The following is a 26,915-nucleotide window of genomic DNA, read 5'->3' as shown; positions in this document are numbered from 1 at the left end:
TTTTCAATGATTTTATCATTTGATTTATTTTCTGGTATAATAGGTTTATCATTATCATTATCATCATTATTATTAGATTTGAATTTATATTTATATATTATACCAGAGAATATAATTACTGTGATTAACCCAATTGTAATATATAAGTAATTATTTCTTCCAGTATTAGAAGAATTAGATGAATAATCAATCGAATTAATAACAGATAATTTCTGCGATTCATTTATATCAGTTAATTTCTTTTTCTTAGCTCTTTTTAACTCAGAAGATCTTTTTCCCAACTCCCGTGCCCATTTAATTTGTTTTTCAGATCTAGGCTTTTTCTGAATATCATCACTCATTTATTTTAGTTAATTTTTGTTCTGATTTAAGATCTGTTTTGATATCTGTTTCGATATTATCTGATTTTTTATCTTTATATACTAAAGGTTGAATGTTAGAAAATGTTATTTCACCAGTAGAAATAAATGTCATTATTCCGCCTAATTGGAATGAAGCGTATCCAACCCATTTTTGTAATTCTGTCATAACTAAGTAATCATTTTTTACATCAGTATATAATTTATTTTCATCATCAATTGGTATTATCCGGTTACATAATTTAGAATAACATTAAACTATTCCATCACTAATAGAATCGTTTATTCTAGCTAATCTAGCTTCTTCATATATTTTGAAATGTTTGATTACTTTATCTGGTTTCATATTATCTAATTCTTGAAAAGTTATAATTTTTCCGATAAATTCATTACACTTGCCGCTGGCAATTAGTAACTCAAGATGGTGCTTACATGTTTAATAGTATTCATAATCAATATTATTATTAACTTGAGCACAATTAGTTACAACTGTATCTTTATCATCTGTAATACCTAAATCATCTAATGTCTTTTCTATATCAATACTATTCTTATTCGATTTCTTTGACATTTATTTCAGCAAAAAAGCGAAAAAAATATTATAATTATTCTTCAAATGATACTAGAATAATACTTTTTGTGATACTAGCGTTTTCTAAGTAATACTAGCTATTTGAAGTTATTGTTTTGTTATTAGAATCTATTCAAAATCTATTTAATCTAGTGTTAATTGGAATTGAATAAAAAAATATTAAAAATGTAATAGAATTCAAGTGTTACTTGAAGTTATTGTTTTTTTGATACTCTTTATTTTAATTTAGGATATAAAATATCTCACTACTTTTGTCTATCTAAAGGAGCAATTACTATAACTGTCCATATAAGTCATTTCGGATCCTCGATATTAAATCTAGTTAATAATTAGAAATATAAGAATAGTTAGTTAACTTATTGTTTTTATTTTGAAGTTTTTACTTGAACATTGTATTACAGTCGTTTCTAATTATCAGTTTTTTCTTAAATTGAAGGATGGCAGCACTGAGTGAGATACTGAAATGAATATTTGAATTTGAATTTAATAATCAATTAATATAGATAATTGATTACAAATTTGATTAAAAATTAAATCATAATCAAGTTAAAGGCCTATAATTCATTTATCAGTTTTCATTCTTATATTATTTTCATTCGGAATAATTTCTAATTTCAAATAACGTATTTCTTTAGTAAACACCAGTTACATTGACTTCGGTGTTTTAGCTAAGTATGAAAGGCAATTCATTTCACCACTGTAGCGCCGCCGGGCTTGGCTTGCAGGGGCATTTCGAAAATACACCTTTGTCCACCCTCCGTGGTTCTCTTTCAGTTTCGATTTTCGATCCTCCTTTCGCGGGTATGGGGTTGATAGGAAACGCATAAGGCGCCTTAAATATAATTTCCTGTCAACCATTGAAGGAGAATTGGTGAGGCATGGGTCGCAGGGGTGTAAGTAGAAATGCTAGGGGATAAGTATCTCTTGGCGCCTCTCAATAATGGGATGCTTATCCCCTAAAAACTATGCGAGTCAGGTCGGGTTGTTTTGCTAAAACTTACCACACAAACTGAAATTCCTTTCCTTGCGAGAGAGAAGTATCCTGCGCGTATGCATTGCGCTTTTGGTAATTCCTTTCCTTATACTAACTGCTAGCTATCCAATATAACAACGTTGAATGGCAACACCTGTTTGATCGATCGATCAATATTCAAATGAAGTACTCGCTTACAATTGAATGGTGCGAGCGTGTGACAGATGTTTTGACAAACAAACTAAACCTATGTATACATGTATGGCACTAGTTCTTATTCTAACCACTGATTAAAGCCTCAGTATGCGGGTCATTCTGTGTTTGACTATTCCACCACTCAATAAATATCTTTGCTTTATTTAATTGATCTAAATACAAGTGTAAATCAAGTTTGTCAGATTTACTCAAATTTTCCTTTTTTTCAAGAGGTCTTAAATTCTTCCAATTCCATATTATTCCACCAAAAACGAGTTTTGCACCTTTGGATGGGCATATGATTCATAGAAACGCCACTATCTCCATCCATAGCTAATCTAAAAATGTTCCATGTAAGAAACATTGGTCCAAAAGTTGTATTTGGTCATTTAGGTAGGTATCCATTGGGGATCATAATTTGGGTGTTGCAGTGGAGCTACTATTGTCACTAGGGGGTCAGATTACATATGGATGATCCAAGATCCAGTAGATGTCAATTGTTTAAATAACTATATGAAATTATCCCATCACCCATTAGCACCCAGGCCGCCAGTATCCGCCCTGCCTATAACTCCTCAAGCTGCCCTGACATTGTTTCGAATGCTGCACAAAAACAGTTATATTGGGATTCAAACCCAATAGCTTATGATAAGCTAGACACCAAGGTCCTCAAAATACCATACAGAAATCAACATCTTCCTGTTTTTTAACATGATAGATCTGAGCGCTCACTTCAAATCCAAGTAAGTTTGGATGAATCTCGGGGGCCAAAAGGATTTTGGTGGCCCACCTCATCAAATCTAATATCATATAAAAGCCTTGACTATTAATTTACTACGAAACAACACCAACTAGTAATGCATGAAGATAAACAGCAAATGAGTTCAGTATTGTGGCAAACTTGGAATTGTCCCATGAATTTTCTGCGGAGTTATTGACACTACACTGTGAAATTCCTGTGAAAGTGTGTGTGACTTGATGTCAACTTGGAGTAGATCAACACAACCCGAACACTTGAATTGCAAACTAATACTAGTTTATTTCATCCCATAAAGTCAGATTATCATTACATGCGCATGCGTAGTACATTAGCTCGTGGTCAACCCACGTACGTAACACAAACTCTTACAAGGTGTTTCCGTTCAGTAATAAATGGTTTCCGGACATCTAGAATTGCGTGGTAGGATGGGATGTCAAAGTTAAGATAATACAGATGTTAATTCTCGACAATTCCTGAGTGCTGATGGGTTAAAAACCCAGTCTTTGTTGCACCCGCCCGGGGTTACCAATATCCATACGCTAAATTCTATCCAGAACTATAAACAATCAAAAACAAACTCCTGATTACTAATAAAAAGATGAGATGCTGCAGTTTATTTCCACAATAAAAACCACCATGGCTGTTTGATGGAAAAGCATAGAATTTCAATTTTCAATTGAAAAAAATATCAGAATATCTGGAGCTACAAACTATTTACATAATTTTAACTAATACCTCACAAACCTCTACTATACAAACTCATTTTTAGATTCTTACGATACTCTTCAGATAGAAAACATTACCCAACACATGTTAACAACTGATAACACCCATTATTTTCACATCTACCCATTAGCCAAAAACTTCTGATAATTTTCCTTAAAGGAAATTTCCTAGGTAAAACCTCGGTCGCAACGCAGCCTAGAATGACGAAATCCACCCAACTGCCTTTTACGCCAAAAAACCCTCACTTGCCACAACAAGATTAACTTTTCTTCCTCCACTACGTGACGCAAGAAAAGAGAATTTGTTCAACCTTGGTGGGATGAAACGGTTACCAAAGATCACACACTTTGTAATAATGAATAAAAAAGAATTTTGAGTTTGAAAAATTACTTATCGAGTTATTTGTTATGATATTGTGTCAATAAACATTGTTTAGTGATTGAGAAAGATAGATAGAAAGAAGAAAGACTATGTACAATACGTAATCCAGGCGAAATCGGTGATGAATGCCATTATTTAATGATCTGTTATTCACCAATCTAAGAAGATATATACCTATTGCTAGTTGTTATTGTTACAAAAATCAAACTGAATAATAAAACATTACGAATTATTGAATATGATGGACCCTAAATTATTGATGAATATGGTAGATATGTTGAAACGTTCTGTCCGTTCCACCGCTTGCAGCTGAGCTCAGGTTGGTTGCCCTCGAAAGCAACTATCAGCTTATACACTTGTGCCAAGTCGGTAGGCATCGGGTTGCTGTCAGAAGCCGGCTCATGTCGAGCGGATATGACAGCATCTGGTGGCCTACCATAGACAGCTGGTCACTGATAAACACCACTTGCATCAGGACGCGTCAAGTCACAGGTTGACATAAGCCAGTCTTTATATAAAAGGGTTCAATTGAGAAATGATCAGATATCAAATCATTTGCATATTACTTGTCTGTCATTTGAAATACAAGACTCGCCTCACTCAAACATGCCTAAACTCGGACAAATCTTTCTTTGTGATTTCCCTACTAGTCACAACACAGACTTCGCTTACCAATTTTTCCAGTCCCAGTTTCCCAGGCTAGGCCAGGATTGCTGTAGATGTACAATACACAATGTTTATTCTTGATAAATTCTCTATGCATTTTATAGTTGAGAATACAAAATTAAAGATTAAACAGTTCAAGTGTTTTTCCATGTCTGACTTCTGTCAAATTATTGTTGATGTCCTGGGGCACGTTCCATACTTCCATACTGGAGGTGTCCTAGAATTTCCTTCCAATAGGCCTACTTTCTACTGACCCTGGATAATTTTGCATTCGTTTTCAGAGAATCGGTGAGTTGACAACAATATGAACTTGGCTAATGCCACAGTCCATTAAAACACACTACGCATATTCCATAGATTTTTTTGTGGTTTTCTTTTCTTTTAGGATACAAGTAAATATTACATGTACATGAATTTTTGTGATCGGCATTTATGTTGACAACTAGGATACGGTGGAAACTTTGGGATGTTCAAAAACCACTTCATTTTTCATCAAATTACTGCACTGACCCAAATGTCTTGGCGAATATTGAATGAATTTCATTTCAAAAGTTATGGGACCTTTTGAATAACGCGCACACTTAATATAACAGTATGTTTATAAATGTCTACATGGTGACCGAATACGGGATTTCGACAAATTCAAGTTCTGGAATTTCTCGAATCCAATCAGAACCTAAATCCACCATGTTTTAATTAATTCGCAAAAAAATATCTTGCTCTAAGCTTTTAGAAAGCATTTTTTTTACTATAACTGAGCAATATACAATATACGTAATACGTTGGATACAAAAGAACATCGTCTTCAAAGGCTAGACATCATTGTTTCGAGTGTTGTTGCTAAACTTATGTTGACAACTTCAAGACATTTAATGGGATGCATAGCACATGAAATGAGGTTTCATCTTAACAACGTATTTTTGGGGCTACCATACATGTATTCAAAGGAATACGGGTGACAACATACAGTTAGTAAAATAACGCTTACTAAAATCTTGAAGCGAGAGATTTTTATTGCAAATGAACTAAAACATGGCAGATTTAGGTCCCAATTTCCGGTCCCAACTAGCACTAGCCGTAGCAAACAAGCAAATTTCTGAACTTGAATTTTGTCAATATCCCTTTTATATAATTATGCAAGAAAATTTGCATGCCTCTCAGTCACGGTTACATCACTGTAACAACATAATTACTTTCATTGAGCTCAATCAGTTAATCACCATTTTTATTAGCAAGCCAGCAGTAATATAATGTGACTGATACCAATTCTAGTAGACAGATTTGTGCAATAACTGACATTTTATTCTAAGTACCGCAATTGGTGATTACGTAGCCAGGGGTACACTCAATAATTTCTAATAAAGTACCAAGCTGATTTTACTCCCTGCCACCATTTTAGACAGTGTTTAAAATGGCTGCCACCAGAAATGAAGGTGAGCAAACCTCAGCAGCCCCCATTCGATTTAGTCCCCTTGGCATTCATTATGAGGTTTTGATGGTACTGAATTGAATAGTGATGCTTACAAACTGACTAGAAGACAAGGTCACATTGCCAAGGTGAACCCCAGACTTAAAAATGCCCAGTAGTGTTATAAATTAAGAATTACCAGAACTGGCTAAATTTTCCAAATTTTGTGGCAGTCTCCTACTGGGGATGGCTTTCATGTATATCGATGGAAACAGTAAACTAATACCAAGGCCTCCATTTTGGGCAACATTCAGAATAAAGACAATCAAAAACATTTCCTCTCTCAACTTCAAGTTTTCCCTGCATGTTGTGCAATTCCGAATATTCAATTTTGTGTCTTACAGGAAAAATCTCAATTCATCGAAACCCAAACGTGGTGGTCATAAAAAGACGGTTATTGTGCCAACCTAGTGTTTGCTGGAATGATTGATTGACACATATCCGGTACACTTGTTGATGATAAACATGTGATTTCTATGAATACTATGGGGCATTACGCTGATGTTTCATATCCAAATACGCAATTCGTTGGAAAGGTCGATGATGATTCTAAAGTCTATCCAAGTGGTTATGATCACGGCATTTCCACTCTCAAAGAGCCAGTATCAACAACAATTTAATTGATACTGATAGCTGTAAGCCGTCAAACTCACCATGAGCATCGCTGACTCGCTGGACCCTAGCTGCTTGTTACTATAGTAACAGGCAAGAGTGAATAAAGAGCAAAACTTTTCGAAGCTTACACTAAGAAAATGAAGAAATTAGCAAGAAAAAAATTAGCTTTGAAGTCTTGTTGCATTCAAGAGTGAATATTTTCCGAGGATACCCAAGTCGATGTTTACATTAGAAAGTGTCAGAACTAATTTTTAAGTTGAAACATTATATTTGGACGGTGTTTAAGCAAAAGAGCAGCACAGTACGTACGACTCATGAGACAATAATCAAATCCACAAATAGTCATTTGCGCATGTCTAGCTTTGTTAAGTGCACAAAATAAGAAATTAATCCACGAAAACATGAATTCCATGCTTAAATACATTTTAAGTAATCGGTGTACTTTGAGAATATACAAGAAAAAACCAAATCTAGAGGAATAAAGAGAAGTGAATGACCAGAATGGGAAAACTTTAGTATTATTCACTCCCGAATGTAGTTGTTGCCTGACCTCAGTTACTTGCAGAGTTGAGCACATAGAAACCACAGGGTTCCAGATCTGCGATGATATGAACTGTTTGATGCACCGCAATCATAACCACAAGGATAGACTTTAGGTCTAGCCTACTTCCCTTATCATGAAGGTTGTGGAACTGTCGACGTGAACTTAGTGTAGTCTCGAGCCCTTGCTCTCGATGTAGGGATACCAAAATTGTCTGGCATTCAAACGAGATAAACATTGAAAATTGAGATGAACATAACTTCTCTAAGAGCTCAACAGCTTGCAATTGACAAAATATTCGATGTCTCTTTTGTTTACATCATCAGCAGTAATCAACTGGCAAGCAAAAAATATCTGGGCTAAATATTTCAATGAATAAATGGTAAAATTACAATTGAAACTTTTGAAAAAAACCTTCGTCTTCGTTTAAAATAAACCAAAATAGAATGCATGAAAAAATACCCAATATTCCCTAAGGTAGGAAGAAGCAGCTCAATATTTCAGGGGCCTTAGGTTTTTTTGGTTCTTAGGTTAAGTATAACAAATAACCTAAGACCTGCATTAAGAGTGCATTACTTTGTGCCAACAAATCAACTTTTCTACCTTAAATGTATCACCAACACAATACCCGAAAAGCTCGTGTGGATAATTTACTTTAGGGAAACTGAGTTATTTACCTCCTTCAACTGGTGATTCTTATTTGGGTGAGAGTATGTTTTGTTGCCTGTTTTTTTTTGTTGTTGATTATTATGTATCTACAGTCTACCTTGGATGTAACGTCATTGGCTTTACCGTAGATTCACTTATATCGTATCATTTCCAGTCCAAACTTTTTTCCTTCTATTAGGCCTTAAAAAAACATTGAATATACCATACTTTTTATAACGTAGACGCTTATATCGTATAAATTATTCGGTCCCAATTAGTAAAATCAACGTAATTATCCTCGGATATAATGTATCGCATAAATTAAAAAATTAGAAATAAAATAACAGTTAAAAACGAAAATGTTAATACAGTGTAATATCCCTACTGCTGTACGCACTCGTGTCATGTCGAGTGATCGATAGTTTCCATCACAAAACTAACATATACGTTATATCACGGTTTATGGTGTGCTGACCTAAATAGATTTCTACATGAGCATAGCTCGTGAATCATGTACGCCAACGTCAACTGTTGCCAGGGCTACCATAGGCATACACGCAAGCTATCTAAACTTCATTGGAAAGGAGGGCTTAAACTAAATTTTAAGCCATAGATATGACTATATTACATGTTTACACATATCCCTGACAAAAAAGGAGGGTCCAAATCGGTAAGCTGACCGAGATGTTAGGGAAATACCAGTTTCAACGCTGGAGCTCTTGACTGCTCCATGGGTTCAGAGATACTGCCATGTCTGACAGATGATGGACCTTTTATACTTGAAGTCGGCCTTTAAATGACATTCGGATATAACGAAGTTTCTACGGTTTATACGTATACCGTATTTCGGTTATAACATATAAATTATCTGGTCCCGACTGCTACGTTACATCCTAGGTAGACTGTACTAGTTGATCATTGTGGGATAAAACGAACACTATAATTGTTTGTTTGTCCATTTTCTGAAAATTATAGCAATTTATAGCAAATAGGCCTAATATAAATTTATTATAAATTATGATGTTTTTGCAAAAATTACGTATAAATTTACATAATTTATCAGAGAAGATATAAAAAAGCATAGCTTGTAGGATATACCACCCAAAAAAGAAATGTTACATAAGAGAAGAAAAGGGTTAATTCACACTTCCATGCACTTTCTCTCACATACAAAAATCAACTTATCCCTAGCTGTACTCTTTCCGTGTTCATTGCTTGGAGATTTGTCACATTTTCAACGAGTTCAGTGTAAAAATGATGGCAAGTTGATTCACCAAACTGTGCAAAGTAAATTCAAATAGAACTGTAACCGATACATAAACTCGCAAAAGTATTAGTATTTACAACTTTAGCATTTTGTATTATCGTAAATGGGGCCTGGGCCGTGTTATAGACGTGTGCGGCCGCGGCCGGGACCGGGGCCGTGTTTCAGACCTACCCCCATTTATTACATACGCTTTGTGGGGAGGGAGTTTTCATTAAATTGCATACAATTGTGTACAAAGGGGGAAGGGGTTAAATAATGATACATAATTTATGCACCTCAATGACTTTCAAAATGCAATTCTTCTCAGGATGAACTTTACCCTACCTTGTTTCAGAAATGCTCAGGTGAATCGCCCATTTGTCAAGCCAATTGCGTACAGACATCGGAGCCTGACATCCCAAATAAGGTAAGCATCAGTATTCAATCCCCTTAAATCCTCATAAACAATCCCAAGCCAGACTTAATTCAGCCCAATTGTTTTATGTTCAATTTCATTTTTTGGTGGCAATCATTTAGAATTTTGTGCAAAATGGGAATCAGCCCTTTTTTAATAACTCGGAGATTTCAAGATAAGAGTGGGAGGGCGCAGCGGGAAAAAATAATGAAATGAAAAAAGTTTTTCTATGACAGGTACTTTAAATGGAAGGTAATTTTTTTTTTCTTCATCTGAGCATTTTCTACATGAAACCTGGCAAGGACTGTAGAATATGAAAAAGAAGTAGAATTGTGATGAATTATATTCAAGTGATGGAAGAAACGAAAAAACTTTTTTGCAAATCATTAGATTGAAAATTGAGATGAACATAACTTCTAAAAGTAACTAGATGGAAAACCATGATGGTCATACAATTGAAATATTCTAATGAAAACATTTAAGTGGACCAAAAAGTAATTTAAAAGGCTTTGTGGAAAAATCATTGCATTATACATACCAACTTGGGTACATTCACCAAAACCCACAATTCTTCCTCATTTTGCCTCACTATTTCTGATGATATTGATAAGGAATAACATGGTACAAAAAATCAGTTATTACTTATAGTCCGAGGGGAACGCCTTTTAAGAATATTACATGTGCTTCTTTTTGATGATTTCATAGATTTCCCTTGCTTTTGAATCATTTGTAACATATCATGGCTATAGCTTGTTTGGTTGACATTCATTTCCGCTATAACTGCAGCAGCAGATGAAGTTTCAGCATCTGAATCAGAATTTGCCTGCAACTGTTCAATTCTCTCTTGCTCTAACCTTAAGCGTTTTGCCTCCTCATACCGTTCTTCTTCTTCACGTAATAATCTTTCCTCAATCTCCTTTTCCTGTTGTCTTTTTCTTGAATGCCCTTTGGATTTGCCTCCAACTTCTAAAGACATTGCAAAATTGCTTTCTGACCTCTGTCTAACTTCCACTTCTCCCTGTTCAAACACTTTGGTTTTTTTGTCTTCTTTCATCGCAAGCGTTATAGTATTTTGGATTTGGCGAGCAATAAGCCGCTTTTTTCTTTCCTCAGCTTCTGCAGCTGCCTTACGTTTGTCCTCCTGATTTTCCATTAATATCACTGCAGCAGCCATACTAATATCATCATTTACATTTCCAATCTTTTTACAAATAAGTGGGCGTCCTTTACCTCGAAGAATTACCTCACCATCTTCTAAACAGGACATTGCTGCTATCTTCTGTTTTTGAGGATGATTAACATCAATTTCATGAGTTTTTAAATGTCGTCGCAAGGCATCGGACCGTAGAAATGATTTCTGACACAGACGGCAAGTATGCTGCGACGGTGTTTCATGAATCACTCTGTGACGTCTCATGTTTTTGCGAGATGCATAAGTTTTACCACAGAGATCACATGGGTAAAGAACTGTGGGACTTGAATCTACTTTCTCACGTGCACTCAATCGACTCACAAGCTGAGGCAAATTAAGTGCTGGGGAATCATCCTGAACTGCAAGGATATCAGAACTTTCAGTCTGTGAGTGCTGAGTCGATATTGTAACCATGGCAGCAACAAAGTCAGAATCTGGAAAACAGAATATTTATACATATATATAAACACATTCCAATAGTATAAGAAATACCATGGTTACCAAGAACCTGGAAAAAGTAGTTCAATCACTAAATATGGGAGCCTGAAAGGGATAATGGTTGTCAAGGAAAAACTACACTTTTCAACTAACCACAGATTTCAAACTAAATTAAGAAAATTTTAGCTATCATTAAATCAAGCTGGGTTATAAATAAATGAAAACAATACTTCCTAAATATGTATCACTCTAGAAAAATGTACAGATATATGCCATATGATCACTTGAAAATAGGCTTTGATATTGGAAGAACATTAAATATTGACTTCTGATATGAGTTCAAGCTATCTATGAAATTATCAAATAATTGAAATATATGTTAACAGCCCTTGATCCAAAGCGCACCCCTAATCTAAATTTACTATACAGACAGGCTGAAAACCTGAAGATACATTTGGTTATCTCCATCAGCATGTCGTTGAGTGGCATCCAGACTTCAAATTTCCTGTTTCCTGACCTAATTTCAGCATTTAACCCAAATGCAGCAAAGTTATAACTAGAATGTTACTAAAGACAACTGATGCTCCCAACATCAGGTGAAATGCCTGAGTGTAAAATACACCCCGAGTGTATGTCGACCAGTAAATGGAAAATACATAACGTTTTCCGGTGACCATTTTTGAATCGGGCTTAAATTTCAATGTTTAGAGGCTCACAGTGAGTAAACAGTGGAATTCTGATTAATATTATGTACAGAATTTGTCAATGCAGCCTAGTACTTGTGATACAGAATGGTTTCAAATCTATGTGGCCATGCCTGTGGAGACCCTATAAGCTTTGATGACCTGTACCGGAGACCGGTAACTATTGGAGGTAAACAAAATATATGCGGATCTGTGCAGGACTCAACCTCCTGACCTCTACTCACTGGGCCATTGTGACTGCATGTTACTGTACTGTAGAATTGTTTTAATGCAGTAAGAGTCTATGATTAGAATTCCTGCTTAGTGATTGGCTGAAATTTTGTCTGCCTCTATTTGGCCCCCTATAAACATTTTCACACCCGTTTGTACCCGTGGCATTAGTTTATACAATGATTGACTACCACACAAAATTTCAAGGCCCAATTCTTCTTCACGGCGACACTATTTGGTACATAGTTTCGTATACAGATAATAATAATAAATTCTATTAATAAATATAGCTGCATAGCAGCGATAACGGGTTTTCTGCCTAACTGGTTTATATACCCGGTATCGCACTGGGAAGCGTCATCGAAAATAATTCTACATTCCATAAATTATAACTTATTTCCAATAAGCGCAACCTGGGTCAACAATCGGCTGGATATGATCCAGCTCGAACAAGGGCTACCACGTAAAAAGTATCGATGTACCAAAATAGCATAACAGAACATATGGTTCTTTCAAAGTCCCCTGGTGGCAGTTGCATGGACTAGTCTGTCGCACTTGCGCGTTTTGATCAATAATTTTGTTAATGGTTGTTAATTTTGTTAATTAGGTTGATCTACCTTTATGCATCAATTTGTTCAGTGAAGAATTTGCATTCAGAAATAAACAACGATTTTAATTAAGCAGGCTATCGGTAGATATTGCTCCGCTGTTTTATGATAAGATTTTACAAGGACCACCTACACAGCACTCTCAAGAGTTCAAATCCAGAAAACAGCTCTATAACTTTTTAGCCCTTGGCCCATAGCATCTACAAACCAAGCTTTGTCAATATCAGATAATGATTGTAGGACTAGTAGCAATTGAAAGATTTTACAAGTGTGACCTGTACGGCACCTCCTAGATAATAAATCAGTGCTTCATCTAGCCAAAAACAGAGGTGCGTTCTGCCCCGCCCCCGAAAATAGCCGCCCTTGTGCCCTTCAGATGTGTCCCATGCTGGCCCTTGTGCCACCCTCCTGCCGTTGTCAGTCACGAGTAATGAGCCAGGGCTTTCAAAATAAGCCGTCGCATCCCACTGTTAGTAAGTATCCTGCGACGGCTATGAAATATCTCATATGATATCAACGATAGTAGCTCATGTGATCAGTGGTTATATTTAAATGTACTGCAGTCAGTGTGCATCGTGTGAAAACGTGCCTCGTACGCGTGGCCTAGTTTAAGTTTCCAGGAAATTGGGTGACTTCCAAACTACTGCCAATCACTCTAGCGACTGCCGTTGTAAAGCTAGTAGTGAATATCCAATGGATTGTTTCGTTTTGAACACATCGTGATGCTCTGGATCTTTTTATCTAGACTATTAGACAAATTTATATATACAAAGTGAAAAACTTTTTTCGGTGAACTCACAGAGAGACTCGCAGAGACAATTAGTTTGAGTAACCTAATAGCAATAATGTGTTCTTAAGCTGGCTGCTTACCAATTATCAACAGTTACTTGCCAATCACTAACACTATCAATTGACATCAATTAATTTGATATTTCTAAGATTAAAAATATGCAACTGGTTTTCCAAATCATTTTGAAAGCCCTATCAATAGATTAACTTTTGTTCATTGACAGGCATAGGTGTAAGGATGTACTGTGGTCAAGTTTGCCACTCATGGCAAAATCAGAGTTAAACATAGTTTCTAGTCCTCAATCGTAGTAGGGGGTACCTCGATTCTATACAATAGGGAACATTGCAGGTTCCTCCAATGGAATCACGCACAAAAATGCCCTTATTTCAAATCAGCACCCTGCACTTTTTTAATGCTAGATGAAGCACTGTAAATAATAATAACATTTATTTCTTATATACCGCGCTCCGTATACATTTCAGCGCGGTTTACAAATATACAAGGCTATAAAAACAAATTTGAACAGTCAATTAAAATATTGCCTAAAAAGAAAAGTTTTCAGCTCAGTGTTAAAAGTAACTACATCACTCCAGGATCTTATTCTAAAAGGTAAAGCATTCCATAAGATTGGAGCTGCTGAGGCAAAGGCGCGGTGGCCGTAAAATTTGGTGTTAAATGAGACAGATTTAGTAAAATTGTATAAGTGGATCGTAAGGATCTGGGTAGGAGTATATAATGTGATTAGATCACAAATGTAACTTGGTGCCAAATCATTCAATACTTCAAAAACCATGAGCAGAACTTTGAAATCAATGCGTTTAGCAACTGGAAGCCAGTGTAGCTCAGCAAATATTGGCGTAATCGAGTCAAACTTTTTTGATCTTGTTACAAGTCGGGCAGCAGAGTTTTGGATAATCTGCAACTTTTTTATATTGTACTGACTTGTACCAAGTAACAGACTATTGCAGTTTAGAGAATAAAATTTGATTGAATTTGTAGTTCGAGCACATGGCTAATTAGCATATCAAGGTCATCTATCTGATTTAAGAAAAAGCTATTTTTCCCGGACTTTGCACAATGGTCAATGATATTTTCTGTAGTGCTAATAAAAATATTCCTCCCAAAAACCAAATCAACTAAAGCTTTCACAGAAATCGATCTTGAAATACAATTTTAGATCTGAAAATAAAACCCAGATGTAAAACGGTAGACGATACCGCGGGTTCACGTGAATGCCTGCTCATTTCTGCGGCTAAGCCAATCATAGAGGAGCATTTGCTTTCTGATTGGCTTTTCAAAACCAATAATTCTGCGATCAGATATTCGCTAAAAAGCTCATATAAATTTTAACGAGGCCCTCTTTCAAAATTCAGCTACGTAGAGTTTGGCAAATGGATAATGCTCTAATGAATGATTTGTATGAATATATGCTCAGTTGCACAGTTAAAGAGCCTTTACTCTGGAAACCATGTCATTTAAATTCGCTCCATTTGTATAGTAATAGGCTGAGCCTAAGGCTGGCCTAAAAATTGAAGATGACTGCCTGTTTAGAACAACTTGTTGTTGGTTCTGACAAAAATGTTTTAAACCAATCCAGTACGACTCCAGTCACTCTGAAACGGTATTCGAGGCGTTTAAGTAGAATGTCATGGTCGATTGTGTCAAATGCAGCACTTAGATCTAGCAACATGAAATGATGCTCTCATTCGGAATGGTATACCCAGGGTGCATGTCGGTGGGGTAGTTGTCTACTCCGTGCGCCTAGACTTGTTCAGTAATTGGTTAAGTCATAGAGGTGTTGCCAGATCCACAGCTGGGTGTCACACGAGTGGGGGAATCCTTTTCGTCCTTATATACTAACAATCACTCACAAACTATTTATATGTATAAAATTTGTACAAAGTTGCGACTATAAGGCGAACCACATATGCCCAATGAGACACGAAGAGGACAATGAGGATGAAAGGGCCAATTGGCTCATGCATCTAACTACTACTACTACTACTACTAAAATTATAGCATTGTCGGGATTCAAACATGATGTGGCATCAACTGCGTCGACGTCTTTGAAGTGATTTAGGTAATGTTGAGTTCATCTGCCAAACGGAAGATGGTACAAAATGGCGGCAATAGATGAATCAGAAACGGGAAATGACGGATTGGGACTTATATCAGTCCGATAACTTGATTTGCGAAAACATTTGCTTTTTGAATCGGTCATATATGAATCAGATGGCGAGAATTGACGTGTCCGGACTAATGTGAGTCCGAATCCCTGACTTACGGTTGAGTAGATGCTCAAGGTCTTCCGGTAAATTTAGGCTTTCTCTGGGTGCACTTTTATCAATGGATGACGATTCTTTGCGTTTTCTTGTCGCTTTTTAGTCCCAGTAAATACGCGAGATTAATTCATAATATATAGCAAAACGCAAATTTAAAACAGTGCATCGATAGGTTATATATCTCTGCGAATTGAAGATAACGTTTACAGGCTGTTAGTAGTCGAATCTGAGAGGCGTTTCATTTCTTGAAAAATTTTTGGCTGGAAATGGGACAAGTAATAATAATGATCAACCGAATTACAAGAGGGTTTCGGCGAAGCAGCAGAAACCCTTATAATAAAGATTATCAAGTGGGTTTTCAATGAAGGCAGCAGAAAGCCTGATTAATAATCCAATGCAATGGTTTGCTACTGAACAGGGAAAAACCAATGATAAAACAGTAGAATACGCCGAAATTGGAAATTCTATGATGGCAAAATGTTTCACCTACCTGTGCCTGAATCAACTTCAGGATCATTCATTGATGGCGATAAAATGACTTTTCCTATTTCAGTAGATTGCCCTTGAATAACTGGTTCCAATTTTCCTGAATAATCACTAGTTGAATTAGGAATTAGGCGCACACCAGATGCTTTTAAATTAGATGTTGATGCCAATACTCCACATATATTGTTTGCTGTATCTTTATCTTCATCAGTTAAAAGTCCCTGTTCATTTTTAAAAGCAGTTGATCTTACATCCAAGCCAGAATTCATTGGTCTCACGAATAAATCGGAATTTTCTTTCAAATTTCTTAGGGAAGAAACCTTCGGTGGAAGTAGCTGTAAACAAACTCGTTGCTGAGCAGCTCCATCCAATTTCAATTGTCGTACATGCTGGGTAACTGCTATATTTGAATGATTGCTCATTTTGCAAAATACTGATTAAACCATTGGGTCCTGAAAAATGATGGGTAAACATAATTATATAAACTTACCACAGTAGAACCTGTTTAATTCAGATCATTATTGTCCAACACAATTCATCCGGTTTACGGGAAATGCCGATTACCCGGTAAGTCATTTTCTTGTATATTAATAAACAAATGGACTGCAGATATTGTCCAGATTAGACCAAAACCCGGATTAAGCAGTTTGTTAAGACTATACTGAAAAGAGCCTTGCAAACAAATAAGTAACCAATGGTAACCAGCTCATAGCACGAGATTTGCATTGTGACATTCCGTTGTTATTTCACGTTAATTTTTAGTGAAAAATGGGTCCAGGAAAGCATCCTCGTGCAGACAAAGATGCTCAAGATAAGCCACAATTGTGTAATGTTTAAGATCCCTTCCCATAGTATACCAACAACAAGAGATCCACGGATCTTAATATCTCGGGCGCAGAATGTTATCTTTGTAATGTATGGGCGCCATCTGATTGATGCATCTTTAAGGTTTTCCTTGAATACTTCATGGATGTGTAAAATCTGCTGATTTCGGTGAACAACATCATCGAAATCTAATCAGCAATCATCACGAGGTTTGGGCCTATTCGATTGTGCGCGCATAATCTTCCGTGAAGTAGCGTATCGATTGAATCGGTTATTTGCATAATGAAATAAATATGGGGAGACCGAATCGAAAGACTCTCCCATGACTGGGAAATGAGAAACTAGAACCGAGCAGATTAATAGATGAGAAGATTAAAAGACCAATTTGTCTGCGTCAATCGAATATGCCCTTTTACATTGATTGACAGCGGGAGCTCAGCCAACCGTAGCGAGCAGTTATTTAACTTCAATGTAACGTTCTACATCAGCCTTCTAGCCGTTTTATGAAACAAAAAGCTTCTTGAAATTTCTTTAAAATTCGCCACGAATTCGTCTATTTCTCTGAAGTGAATGCGATATACAAAATTCCATTTCCAACAGATTTTAGCCGCATGATGAAGCTACATTTTGCACATAAACATAGTAGATTGCATGACTTCGTGTCAAAGTTATAACCTCATTTGTTAGCAAATTTGTTCGATTTTTGGAAAATGAAAAATGAAAAATGGGAAACCATTCTGAAGCTACAGGTCTTGGAATTCAGGGTAAAAATGAACTTGAGAATGAAACTTGTACACCGATCAGAACTAAGTCTACGTTCCCTCGTAGTTGCCACATCAATTGTAGCTACTCTGTTATGTAATGATCTCATCAATATACCTTAACATTATATCGTAGTGCAAGTATGACGTAGAGGCTTATCAAGACAATACCCGCACAGAGGTGGTATCATAGATAACGAGCCCCAACAATTCCCTCGTTTGATTTCAACTATATACTACACAATGTTGGTCCACCAGTACGGTATTTCTAATGCAAATTAGCATTGTTTAAAATTCATCTGCATATCGACACAAACGTTTTTTTCGTCAAGATGACCCCGGGCGTATGCATAATTAATTTTAGTTCAAATATTTTCAAACAAATCTTTTTCTATCAATAGATAATCCTTTATCTAAAGATAAACGGCTTCAATGATTTTGGTGAGCTACACGTGTTACTAAAACGAGGGCGCTACCATCAGAGCTCCGCAGTAGAAAAAACTGCGCTCAATGTTTGCAAAATTCAAGTTTTTCAAAGATCGTGAACTGGTACATTCAGTTGCAAAGAATCTGGCGGGCTCGCCTATAGGACTAAATGAACAGGTGCCTGAGGAATGGGCAGCGACACGACGCGAAAAGCTCCCTTAGCTGAGAGCCGCGAAAGCAAACAGAAAAAAAGCTTTCTTTGTTCGGGACAAACTAGTTATCCGCGAAAACCGTGACCGCGTACCGATGGACAGCCACTAGGAACCAGCGGAAGGAACAATGCGTACAATTCGTAGACCGGACTGTTCTCGTATCTCAAAGTTGTTGTTATGTTATTGAATTTGTAAATAGTGTAAATTTATGTGACAGTAATCCAAATGTAAATAGAAATATCATTGGCTCGCATGCAAATTCTCATACGGTAGATACATACCCTGATGTTAATAGGCCTCGTAACGATCATGTACCTGATATAACATGACATTTTTCCACATGGACGTTTTCCCATATGACATTATTTTCCCTCATGGCCATATTCCCACATATTCTTGGACATTTTCCCACATGTTTTTCTTTATAATTTTTTTTTCTTTATAATATTTAAATTTTACTTCTAAAAGCAAAATTGCCTAGGCCTAATTGGGAAACTGACTTCAGCTCAAATTTCACTCATGTGACAAAAGAAAAATATTAGGTTTGATACAAAGGTTTGGTAGATCAAAGCAAAATTGACTTCTTTGATCTATTGATATTGAACATGAATGAAGTGAACATGAATGATTTACTCAATAAATTCAAAAACTAATCCTAAATTTCATTTTCACTCCTCTCAGATATCCAGCCATTAAATAATGTCTAAATAAAGTATTATAAAATAAACAATGAAAAACATATGGGAAAATGTCCAAGAATATGTGGGAAAATGGCCATGACGGAAAATAATGTCATACATTGTCACTCCTAACATTGTCATTTCTGATGTAAATATGCGAAATGTTGACACTTCTGATTTAAATAAGCAAAATGTCACTAGTACAGCAAACGCAGCAAACATAAGTGAAATGCCTTGTATCAAATCATCATTAAAGTTTTCTACGCTGAATGTATGTGGCCTTATAGCTAAAGTCGATAAAAAGTTCGGCATTCGTTGTGCTTCATACCCCTCGCTGCCTTCTCATGCCGCGCGCTATCCGGGTGACGAAGAATATCTTTTTTCTCGCCACTACCGTATTTGACCTGGTCTTTACAAACGACGCAGTACGCCACGCCAGCAAAGTCTAACTTACGAATGTAGTTCGATAAGTAGTCTCCGTTACTGTCCTTACACTCTAGCCAGTGCCAGTAAAATTTATTTTTTATACCGCTGTCAATTGCCTTTATATCGGCTGACTCCCGACTGACAATCTTTCCGTGCGTGCTCATTTTGCAGACCGTCCCGCTTGAGAGCTGCAGGTAAAAAGAAAGTTACAAAACTGCATGCCTCAGGACATAGCACCCACGTGGTAATAATTAAGATGATATTTATTAAATATCATCTTAATTATTACCACGTGCATCTTCACATTGTTAGCCGTCAGCGGGACGATGTACAACGGCGCGTAAAGATTTGACTTTTAATTGGAAATGGCGTCACAACAGTGGCGCTCCGCCTATGCAAGCACAGATACCACAACAAGCACACATATACACATTTTAGCAGAACGTCCTCGGAAACAGAGACCAAGATAAAATAACACAGAAGCGACGACGAGTACAAACAAACGAACGCTTTTACGGTCCGTGCCATTACTGGTCGCCGCGAGGAATTCTCACCCAATTTCCGGAATTGACATCGGCGATCCTAAATTTCCGGAATTCCGGATATTTCCGGAAAACTAGCATCTCTGACCCATTGACGAGCGGGCTGCAGGGCTTGTTGATGACCTCCACGGCCTCGACCACGACCTCGACCCCTAGCTGGAGCAGTGACAGCTGGAGCAGGTACGACTGGATCGGTGTTCACTTCCAGAGCTGTCTGAAGGAAGCGCTGGTGGTGCTTCCTCGTCACTTTGACTTGCTTCATCGCTTTCAAATGTGTTTTCACTTTCATTATCACTTTTATCTACATTATCATCATCATTGCCGCTATCAAAAACGAGATCTCTGACTTGCTCAGCTGTAAAACGTTTGTTTGCCATGATTGTTTCAAATAACTGCAGACGCTTGTAAATGTATGCGAGTCTATATAACGCTGTAGCCGCGTATTGTATACATTCATATATGTATGCACTAAGCGCCTAGTTACTAACACAGTTAGTATGTATGTCAGTGCATCTAACCATTCAAAACACGTGTAGTGACATTGAAATTCATGGAAGCTCAGCTAGTAGTAACCGCCTACATGTGGGTGATTGGCTTAGATGCTTCGAATAGCTTTAACGACTAGCCAATCAGCGACCGTGTCACCTGATTGACATCGGTGAATATTTTCGCCAACAGCGTTCTAAGATAACCAATTTCACATCAATTCTCGGCGAACCGGTTCGCCGACGACATCGAAAGAGTTAAGAGTCGTAAAACCTGTAAAATTGCCGGTACAAACAAGTACGGCATACCTGGATGTCAATCAAGAACTTTTGAAAACACCTGTGAAGGTTTTGTGATCCCTAGTCCTGCCCCTTTTCTGCAGGATAGCCTAGAAGATGGGCATCTCAAAACTGCATTTTTCGAAATCCGCGGTGAAGAGTACACGCGCAACTGTCAATCAACAATTTTAAGTTGAGTCCAACAGCTAGTAACTCACGAACTACGCCGCGCATCAATATGGAATTTTCAACACAGTACAAGATGCTTATTATCTTTCCTCGAAAATTTAGTTCAAGTAAATCGGATGACAATTAATAAATTTATCAAGTTCATAACTTTTGAAGTGGGAAAAAACGGCACTATGGCCGATTTTGATCACGTGATCTGAAAACCGTTAAATATCCACTTTGGATATTTGAATCAGCACGAACCAGTAAAAGTGCAGATCTGCACCTCACGTGATTGACGCAATAACACCATAACAGTCCGCCACAAAGTACGCGAGTTTGTACCGTCTACGTTTTTCTGCATTCGGAGTTTGCTCTAGCACCCAGCGAGTCATCACGTGACATTATCGTCCGAAGATACAATATACAAGGAATATTAGTCTAGTACCTAGCCATTGTTCCTCAAACAACGTCTGGCGAAAGTGCTCATATAAGGTTAATTTTCATCCCTCATTTTGAGGGACGAGGCTTTGAGCGTCTATTTCACCCCTTAAAACACCATCAACTTACCTCAAACTGACTGTTCTTTAATCGGATGGAAGTTAACTATTGTTTGTGCATAAATTTGTAATCCTTAGTGGCTTTTGACGATAGTTGTAGCTCAAAACTTTTGACTTATCGCCTCAAAAAACAGTTGAAGTGAAGCAACATAACAAATATGGCGGCTTTTCGTGGTGCATGATGGGAGTGTAAATGACGGATTCGGGCTTAAACACGGACTGACCTTGATGCCAATGCAGATATTATTCTTGTTTCAAATTCTTAAGGTTAAAATTGACCAAAATTTATGCGTTTCATGAACAAAAAATATAATTTAGAGTAATTTTAGAGAGACATATTGAATTTTCACATTTTATTAATTTAGTCCGTATTGGAAATCCCGATTGTGGCAATCAATTCAATTCAAATAAATAAATTCTCCGGTTCGCGATTTAAATCATCAAAATTTTTATTATAAAACACGTTTTCAAAGTCAAAAAGGTAACTAATTAATTTCTTTTAGTACAAAGGCTTGATTTGACATTAAAATCAGTTGATGCATTGCAATTAACAGGAGTTAACCTCTACATGATACTTTAGCGTCAGACGTTGTAGGGACCGTAACAACGACTGGTATTCAGACTAAAGGAATATATACTGAATTATTATATACTGTTCTAGCTTCAGAATGTCTCACGGAATCCAATGCAGTGATTTATATTATGATATCTTCACTAGAAAGTAGATTTTGGCGAGGTTTCTACCTCGGAATCGGGATGATTTGTCAAAAGGACGCCATATTGGATAGGTAAATCAAAAGTGAAGATTTGTCTAAAGTATTTTTGATGAAACCAGTGCATAAAACTCATCACTTTTTTGCCAACTGTCACTGGGGTTATTAATTCTAGCCAATTTGTCTAATATGTTCGTTGAAATTTATAAGAAATTTCTATTTTTCTTCCTCAAATTGAGTAGTTCATGAAACATTGTTTCAGCAAATGTCCTAAACAAATCTTCACTTCAGATTTACCCATCCAATAGGCCTATGGTGTCTGGTTCAAATATCGTGACAATCTCGAGACAAAATCCGACTAAAATTTCGACTCTGAAACAGAGTTATTGCATGTAATTTTAATGTAATTGAACCATTTACGAGAGGTGCGGATCTGCACTTTTACCTTTGACCCATTTATAGGGTTTTCAGATCACGTGACCAAAACCGGCCATAGTGCCGTTTTTTCCCACTTCAAAAGTTATGAACTTGATAAATCTTATAATTGTCATCCGATTTACTTGAACTAAATTTCGAGGAAAGATAATAAGCATCTTGTACTGTGTTGAAAATTCCATATTGATGCGCGGCGTAGTTCGTGAGTTACAAGCTGTTGGAAAGAAAGGGACCTAGCTGCCGCCAGGGAGCGAAATAGAAAGTCTAGAGAAAAAAAAAACTAGCCAGTGCTGCCTCTCAAGCACCTGCGGGCAGGTTTCCGATAATAAAACTGACACCAAAAGAAAAAAACAAACAAAATGTGACCCGGTCAACTGTCGATCAAAAACGAAAGTACTGGAAAATAAGACAAAGAGAATTAAGAGCACGTCAGTCGGCGCAGAAAAAGCGTCGTAGAAACGAAAAAGAGCGTCGGCGCTATCATGCAAAAAAACAATTGTATGATGTAATTCAAACATCAAAAGCTAGTCCCGACACTCATTTACCGGCAGAATCATCTTCGTATAGGGTACAACAAACAAAATATGATGATCTTTCGCGAGCGAAGAAAAATCTCCCAAAATCGCCGAGTAAAAGAAGAAAAATCATAAAATCATTATACACGAAAATGGTCGGCCGAGAAATTCCCATACGTCGGGCTAAAGTAAAGAAAGTCTATAGCAGTGCCGCATTACGATATATCGCTAGAATTAAATCCAGTTACCGCTACTTGGCTCGTGTTTATAAAATCGATTGGAAAACTATAAGCCGCGCAGTCAAGCGCGGTGGAATGCGCAATAGACGATCTGATGCGTTGAGCGCAATAAATATCGACAAGGTTATATCGTTCTATCATCGGGAGGACATCTCTCGTGTTCTTCCATCGAAGCGATATGCGAACAAACATGGTCCCGGATATTCAATGCAAGTATCAATTTTGACGGCCTTTCAAATATTCCATAAGGAAAATCCTGACGTTAAAATTGGCCTAACAAAATTCACTTTGCTACGTCCTAAGAATGTCCGAAAATTAAACACCACATTAGAAACGTGTGAATGTGTGTACTGCCAGAACGTCAGATACAAGTTGCGCGCGTTATCGATCCATGGTGCACGTTTTCATTTACCCCCCTGTATCGAAAAAACATGTGACAAATGTGGTGATCATTCTAAAACCATCCAAAATTTATGTGAATCCATACCCGTAAATACAATATTAACATGGAACCACTGGGAAAAAAGACATGATCCCAATAATATTACTGCCACACCAAAGTACGTCCTTTTGTGTAAACAATCAACCCTGAATGAGATTATATCAGAATTTAAACTAGACACATCAAACTGCGGTGGTGTTAGCTTTGTGCACAATCATAGAACATGTCACGAACTATAACTTTGTAATTGATCATGGTAACAAAATATGCCAAGGCACCAATATAATAATAGGAAATACTAAGTTATTCTACAATTCAACGCCCCCTGGTGAACATATAGAATAACTAATGGCCTTAAAACTTGCCACAATCATAGATGATGTCATGAGCTACAACTTTGCAATTGATTGTGGTTACAAAATATGCATTGATACGAATATAATATAGAAATACTAAGATATTGTATTATTCAACGCCCCCTGGTGGCCATATACAAAAACCAATGAACTTGAAACTCACCACAATCATAGAACACATTATGTGCTACAAGTTTCTAATTGATTGTGGTAATAAAATACGCTTACCGGTAGGTATCAATAGGCCTATAATGTGGAAAAACTTTTTCCCACCTACGAATGAGTACTGATGACACCAAGATGGCCGCCAATTGCGTCATAATTGGCTGAACAAAAATACCTGTCTCAGGTAGGCCTATAAAACATCCCTTTTCAAAGAATACCCATCACAAATTGCAATGAGAAATGGCAAACCAGTAGGAAGCTACAGGACTCAGAATTCGGGCCAAAATTGACATTTTTGGGCACTTAAAAAGGTCTTAGGACGGCCATCTTGAGTCCGATTGACCCAATTTTTGTTATGCTGATGGGTCCTGGGGGGATTCACATACACCCGAATGATCAAGGTAATTGATCAAAACGTCTTCAAAATTTCCCTCAAAAAGTTCAAAAATGTGTAAAAAGTGTTGATTTTAGCGAAAAATAATGGCTGCCAGTCGGCCATCTTGATTCTGACAGGGCCAGTTTTTGGGCTGAAGATGTGTCTAGGGTAGCCTACATGTGTAACCCAAATATCAAGACATTAGATTGAAGCGTCTTCAAAACTTCCCAAAATAACTGGATTCCGTCTACGGACGGACGGAAGATGGACGAAAAGTGAACGCAATTGCCTGCTGGGACTAAAAAGCCAAATAAAATCTAAATGCCGGATTGGGATTCGGAACCAAATAAAAAAATATATGGCAGTAGTCATAGAAAACAGCAGGGTCAATGAAAGTTAATTTATATGTAGCCTCACCTAACCCTAACCCTATTCTTTCACGCATGATGTGCGTATGTAGTCACGTATGGGTAGCCACTTTAGTATAATTGAACGCAAATGAAAACATTAATCATTATTTAGAAGAAACGGTCATTTCAAAAGCACACACTTCCCACAGCGATTGTTGTTGAGATCTTTTTTGCCAAACATATCATCTAATTTAACTATCGAACCACCAGATAGGTGTAGGGTACTTTTCATGTGAGATATCAAAGCTCCAAACCACCGGCTCCAAGTTCGTACGATTTCATGCAAATTCTACATCTAAACTTATGAATACAATTCGGAACACGTTCAATCCAGCTACGGTACTCCGGATGATGAAGCCACCAATCTTAAAATGTACACTTTCCCATTTTTCCACAGTGTAACGGGCCAGAGATTTTTAAAAATCCGAACGCAAACCACCGCCATTTGCAATTTTGTGAAACAGGTGCCTGGACCAGGTAGCCATGGCAACCATAAAAATGAAAACTCGTGAATAAAATTGAATTGGTTGGCACGTCGATGAATAAAATGAAATTGAATTGCCGCCGGCATGACATCGTCCGTATATTTTTTTGTTCGAAACTCATCGAAATTTCTCGTGACATTTTAAAATTGCCAATCTCAGACAAAATTGAACAAATTTCCGAATTCACTGCCCCTTTTCCCATTTCCACTGCCTTTCTAAAAAATTCACTGCTATTAACAGCCGTGAATAGAATTTTTTCAATTCGCTGCTATTCACTGCTTTCACTGCCCGCGACGAACCCTGCAATTCCCAAAGATATAGGCCTACAAGTTTCTTTTCTACTTTCAATTATTTCTTTACTAAGAAATTGATCATTTGGTCACCATTTGACCTTGTGACCTTTAGTTCATTTCCTAATGAAGACTCTCTATGGCTGAGAAGCGCGATTTTCAGCCGACAAATTCCTTCATAACTTTTGAACGGCTTGAACGATTTTAGTTCTGTAAATGGCTATGATCTTATATTAAACCCTTCTTTCATCTAGGCCTTTTAAATTGTTTGTATAGTGTTTGGAAAATTTTCACTTGAAAACCCTACGTAGGATACTGGGGTCAAAAATTTTTTTGTCAGGTCCCTGTCTGTGCATTTACGAGAGGTGCGGATCTACACTATTACCCCCTAAGATGGTTATTGGCTGTGGTGAAGCGTTCATTAAACTACTTCAATTAGGCTTACTTGCTTGCATTTGTCCAAAATCAAAGATCCTTTGGCCTTGGGCTTGGCCAAGAGTCATTTAGGTCTGTCTGCATGTCAGGTCTCAAGACTGGACACGACAGCTCGCGAAAAAAACCTAACTCACGACCATCTGACGAAGCGCTGAAATAAGTTGCATACGAGCTACTACGGTTATAAGCCAGTGTAATTCGACACAGATTCAAAATGGCGTCTCCACAAGAGGACGCTACAAAACGATAGCTTCACCAACGTACGACATCAGGAGCGCTCCGTCCAGGTTTCGGGAATCTCCAAGATATCGTGGGTATCCTCAGTATCATGGGTATCGCAGGTAGCCAGGAGGCTCACAGGCCGTGCGACATGACTTATCCTCGGTATCATCGGT

General features: G+C 37.2%; 1 protein-coding gene across 3 annotated transcripts; it reads right to left on the bottom strand.

Annotated features, from left to right (window-relative positions):
* Window positions 1-3,168: 3,168 nt before the first annotated feature.
* Window positions 3,169-26,664, bottom strand: LOC141898880 (uncharacterized). 3 transcript variants are annotated; one of them, XR_012618610.1, is made up of 4 exons: window positions 26,531-26,664; window positions 16,300-16,747; window positions 10,124-11,211; window positions 3,169-9,889 (listed from the first exon to the last, which is right to left on the bottom strand). XR_012618610.1 is itself a non-coding variant. In XM_074785025.1 (4 exons), the coding sequence occupies exons 2-4, from the start codon at window positions 16,715-16,717 to the stop codon at window positions 10,217-10,219; spliced, it is 1,314 nt and encodes a 437-aa protein (XP_074641126.1). In that variant the 5' UTR covers window positions 16,718-16,747; window positions 26,531-26,664; the 3' UTR covers window positions 3,169-10,216. The 3 variants fall into 3 exon arrangements, 2 of the variants coding, with proteins under 2 accessions (XP_074641126.1, XP_074641125.1); XM_074785025.1 differs by having other exon boundaries at window positions 3,169-11,211; window positions 16,300-16,516; window positions 16,616-16,747; XM_074785024.1 differs by having other exon boundaries at window positions 3,169-11,211.
* Window positions 26,665-26,915: the final 251 nt, after the last annotated feature.

This window comes from Tubulanus polymorphus, chromosome 2 (assembly GCF_964204645.1).
Source record: "Tubulanus polymorphus chromosome 2, tnTubPoly1.2, whole genome shotgun sequence".
NCBI classification, from domain to species: domain Eukaryota; kingdom Metazoa; phylum Nemertea; class Palaeonemertea; order Tubulaniformes; family Tubulanidae; genus Tubulanus; species Tubulanus polymorphus.
The sequence above is the reverse complement of the archived record's forward strand: the minus strand, read 5'-3'. Positions and strand labels throughout refer to the sequence as shown.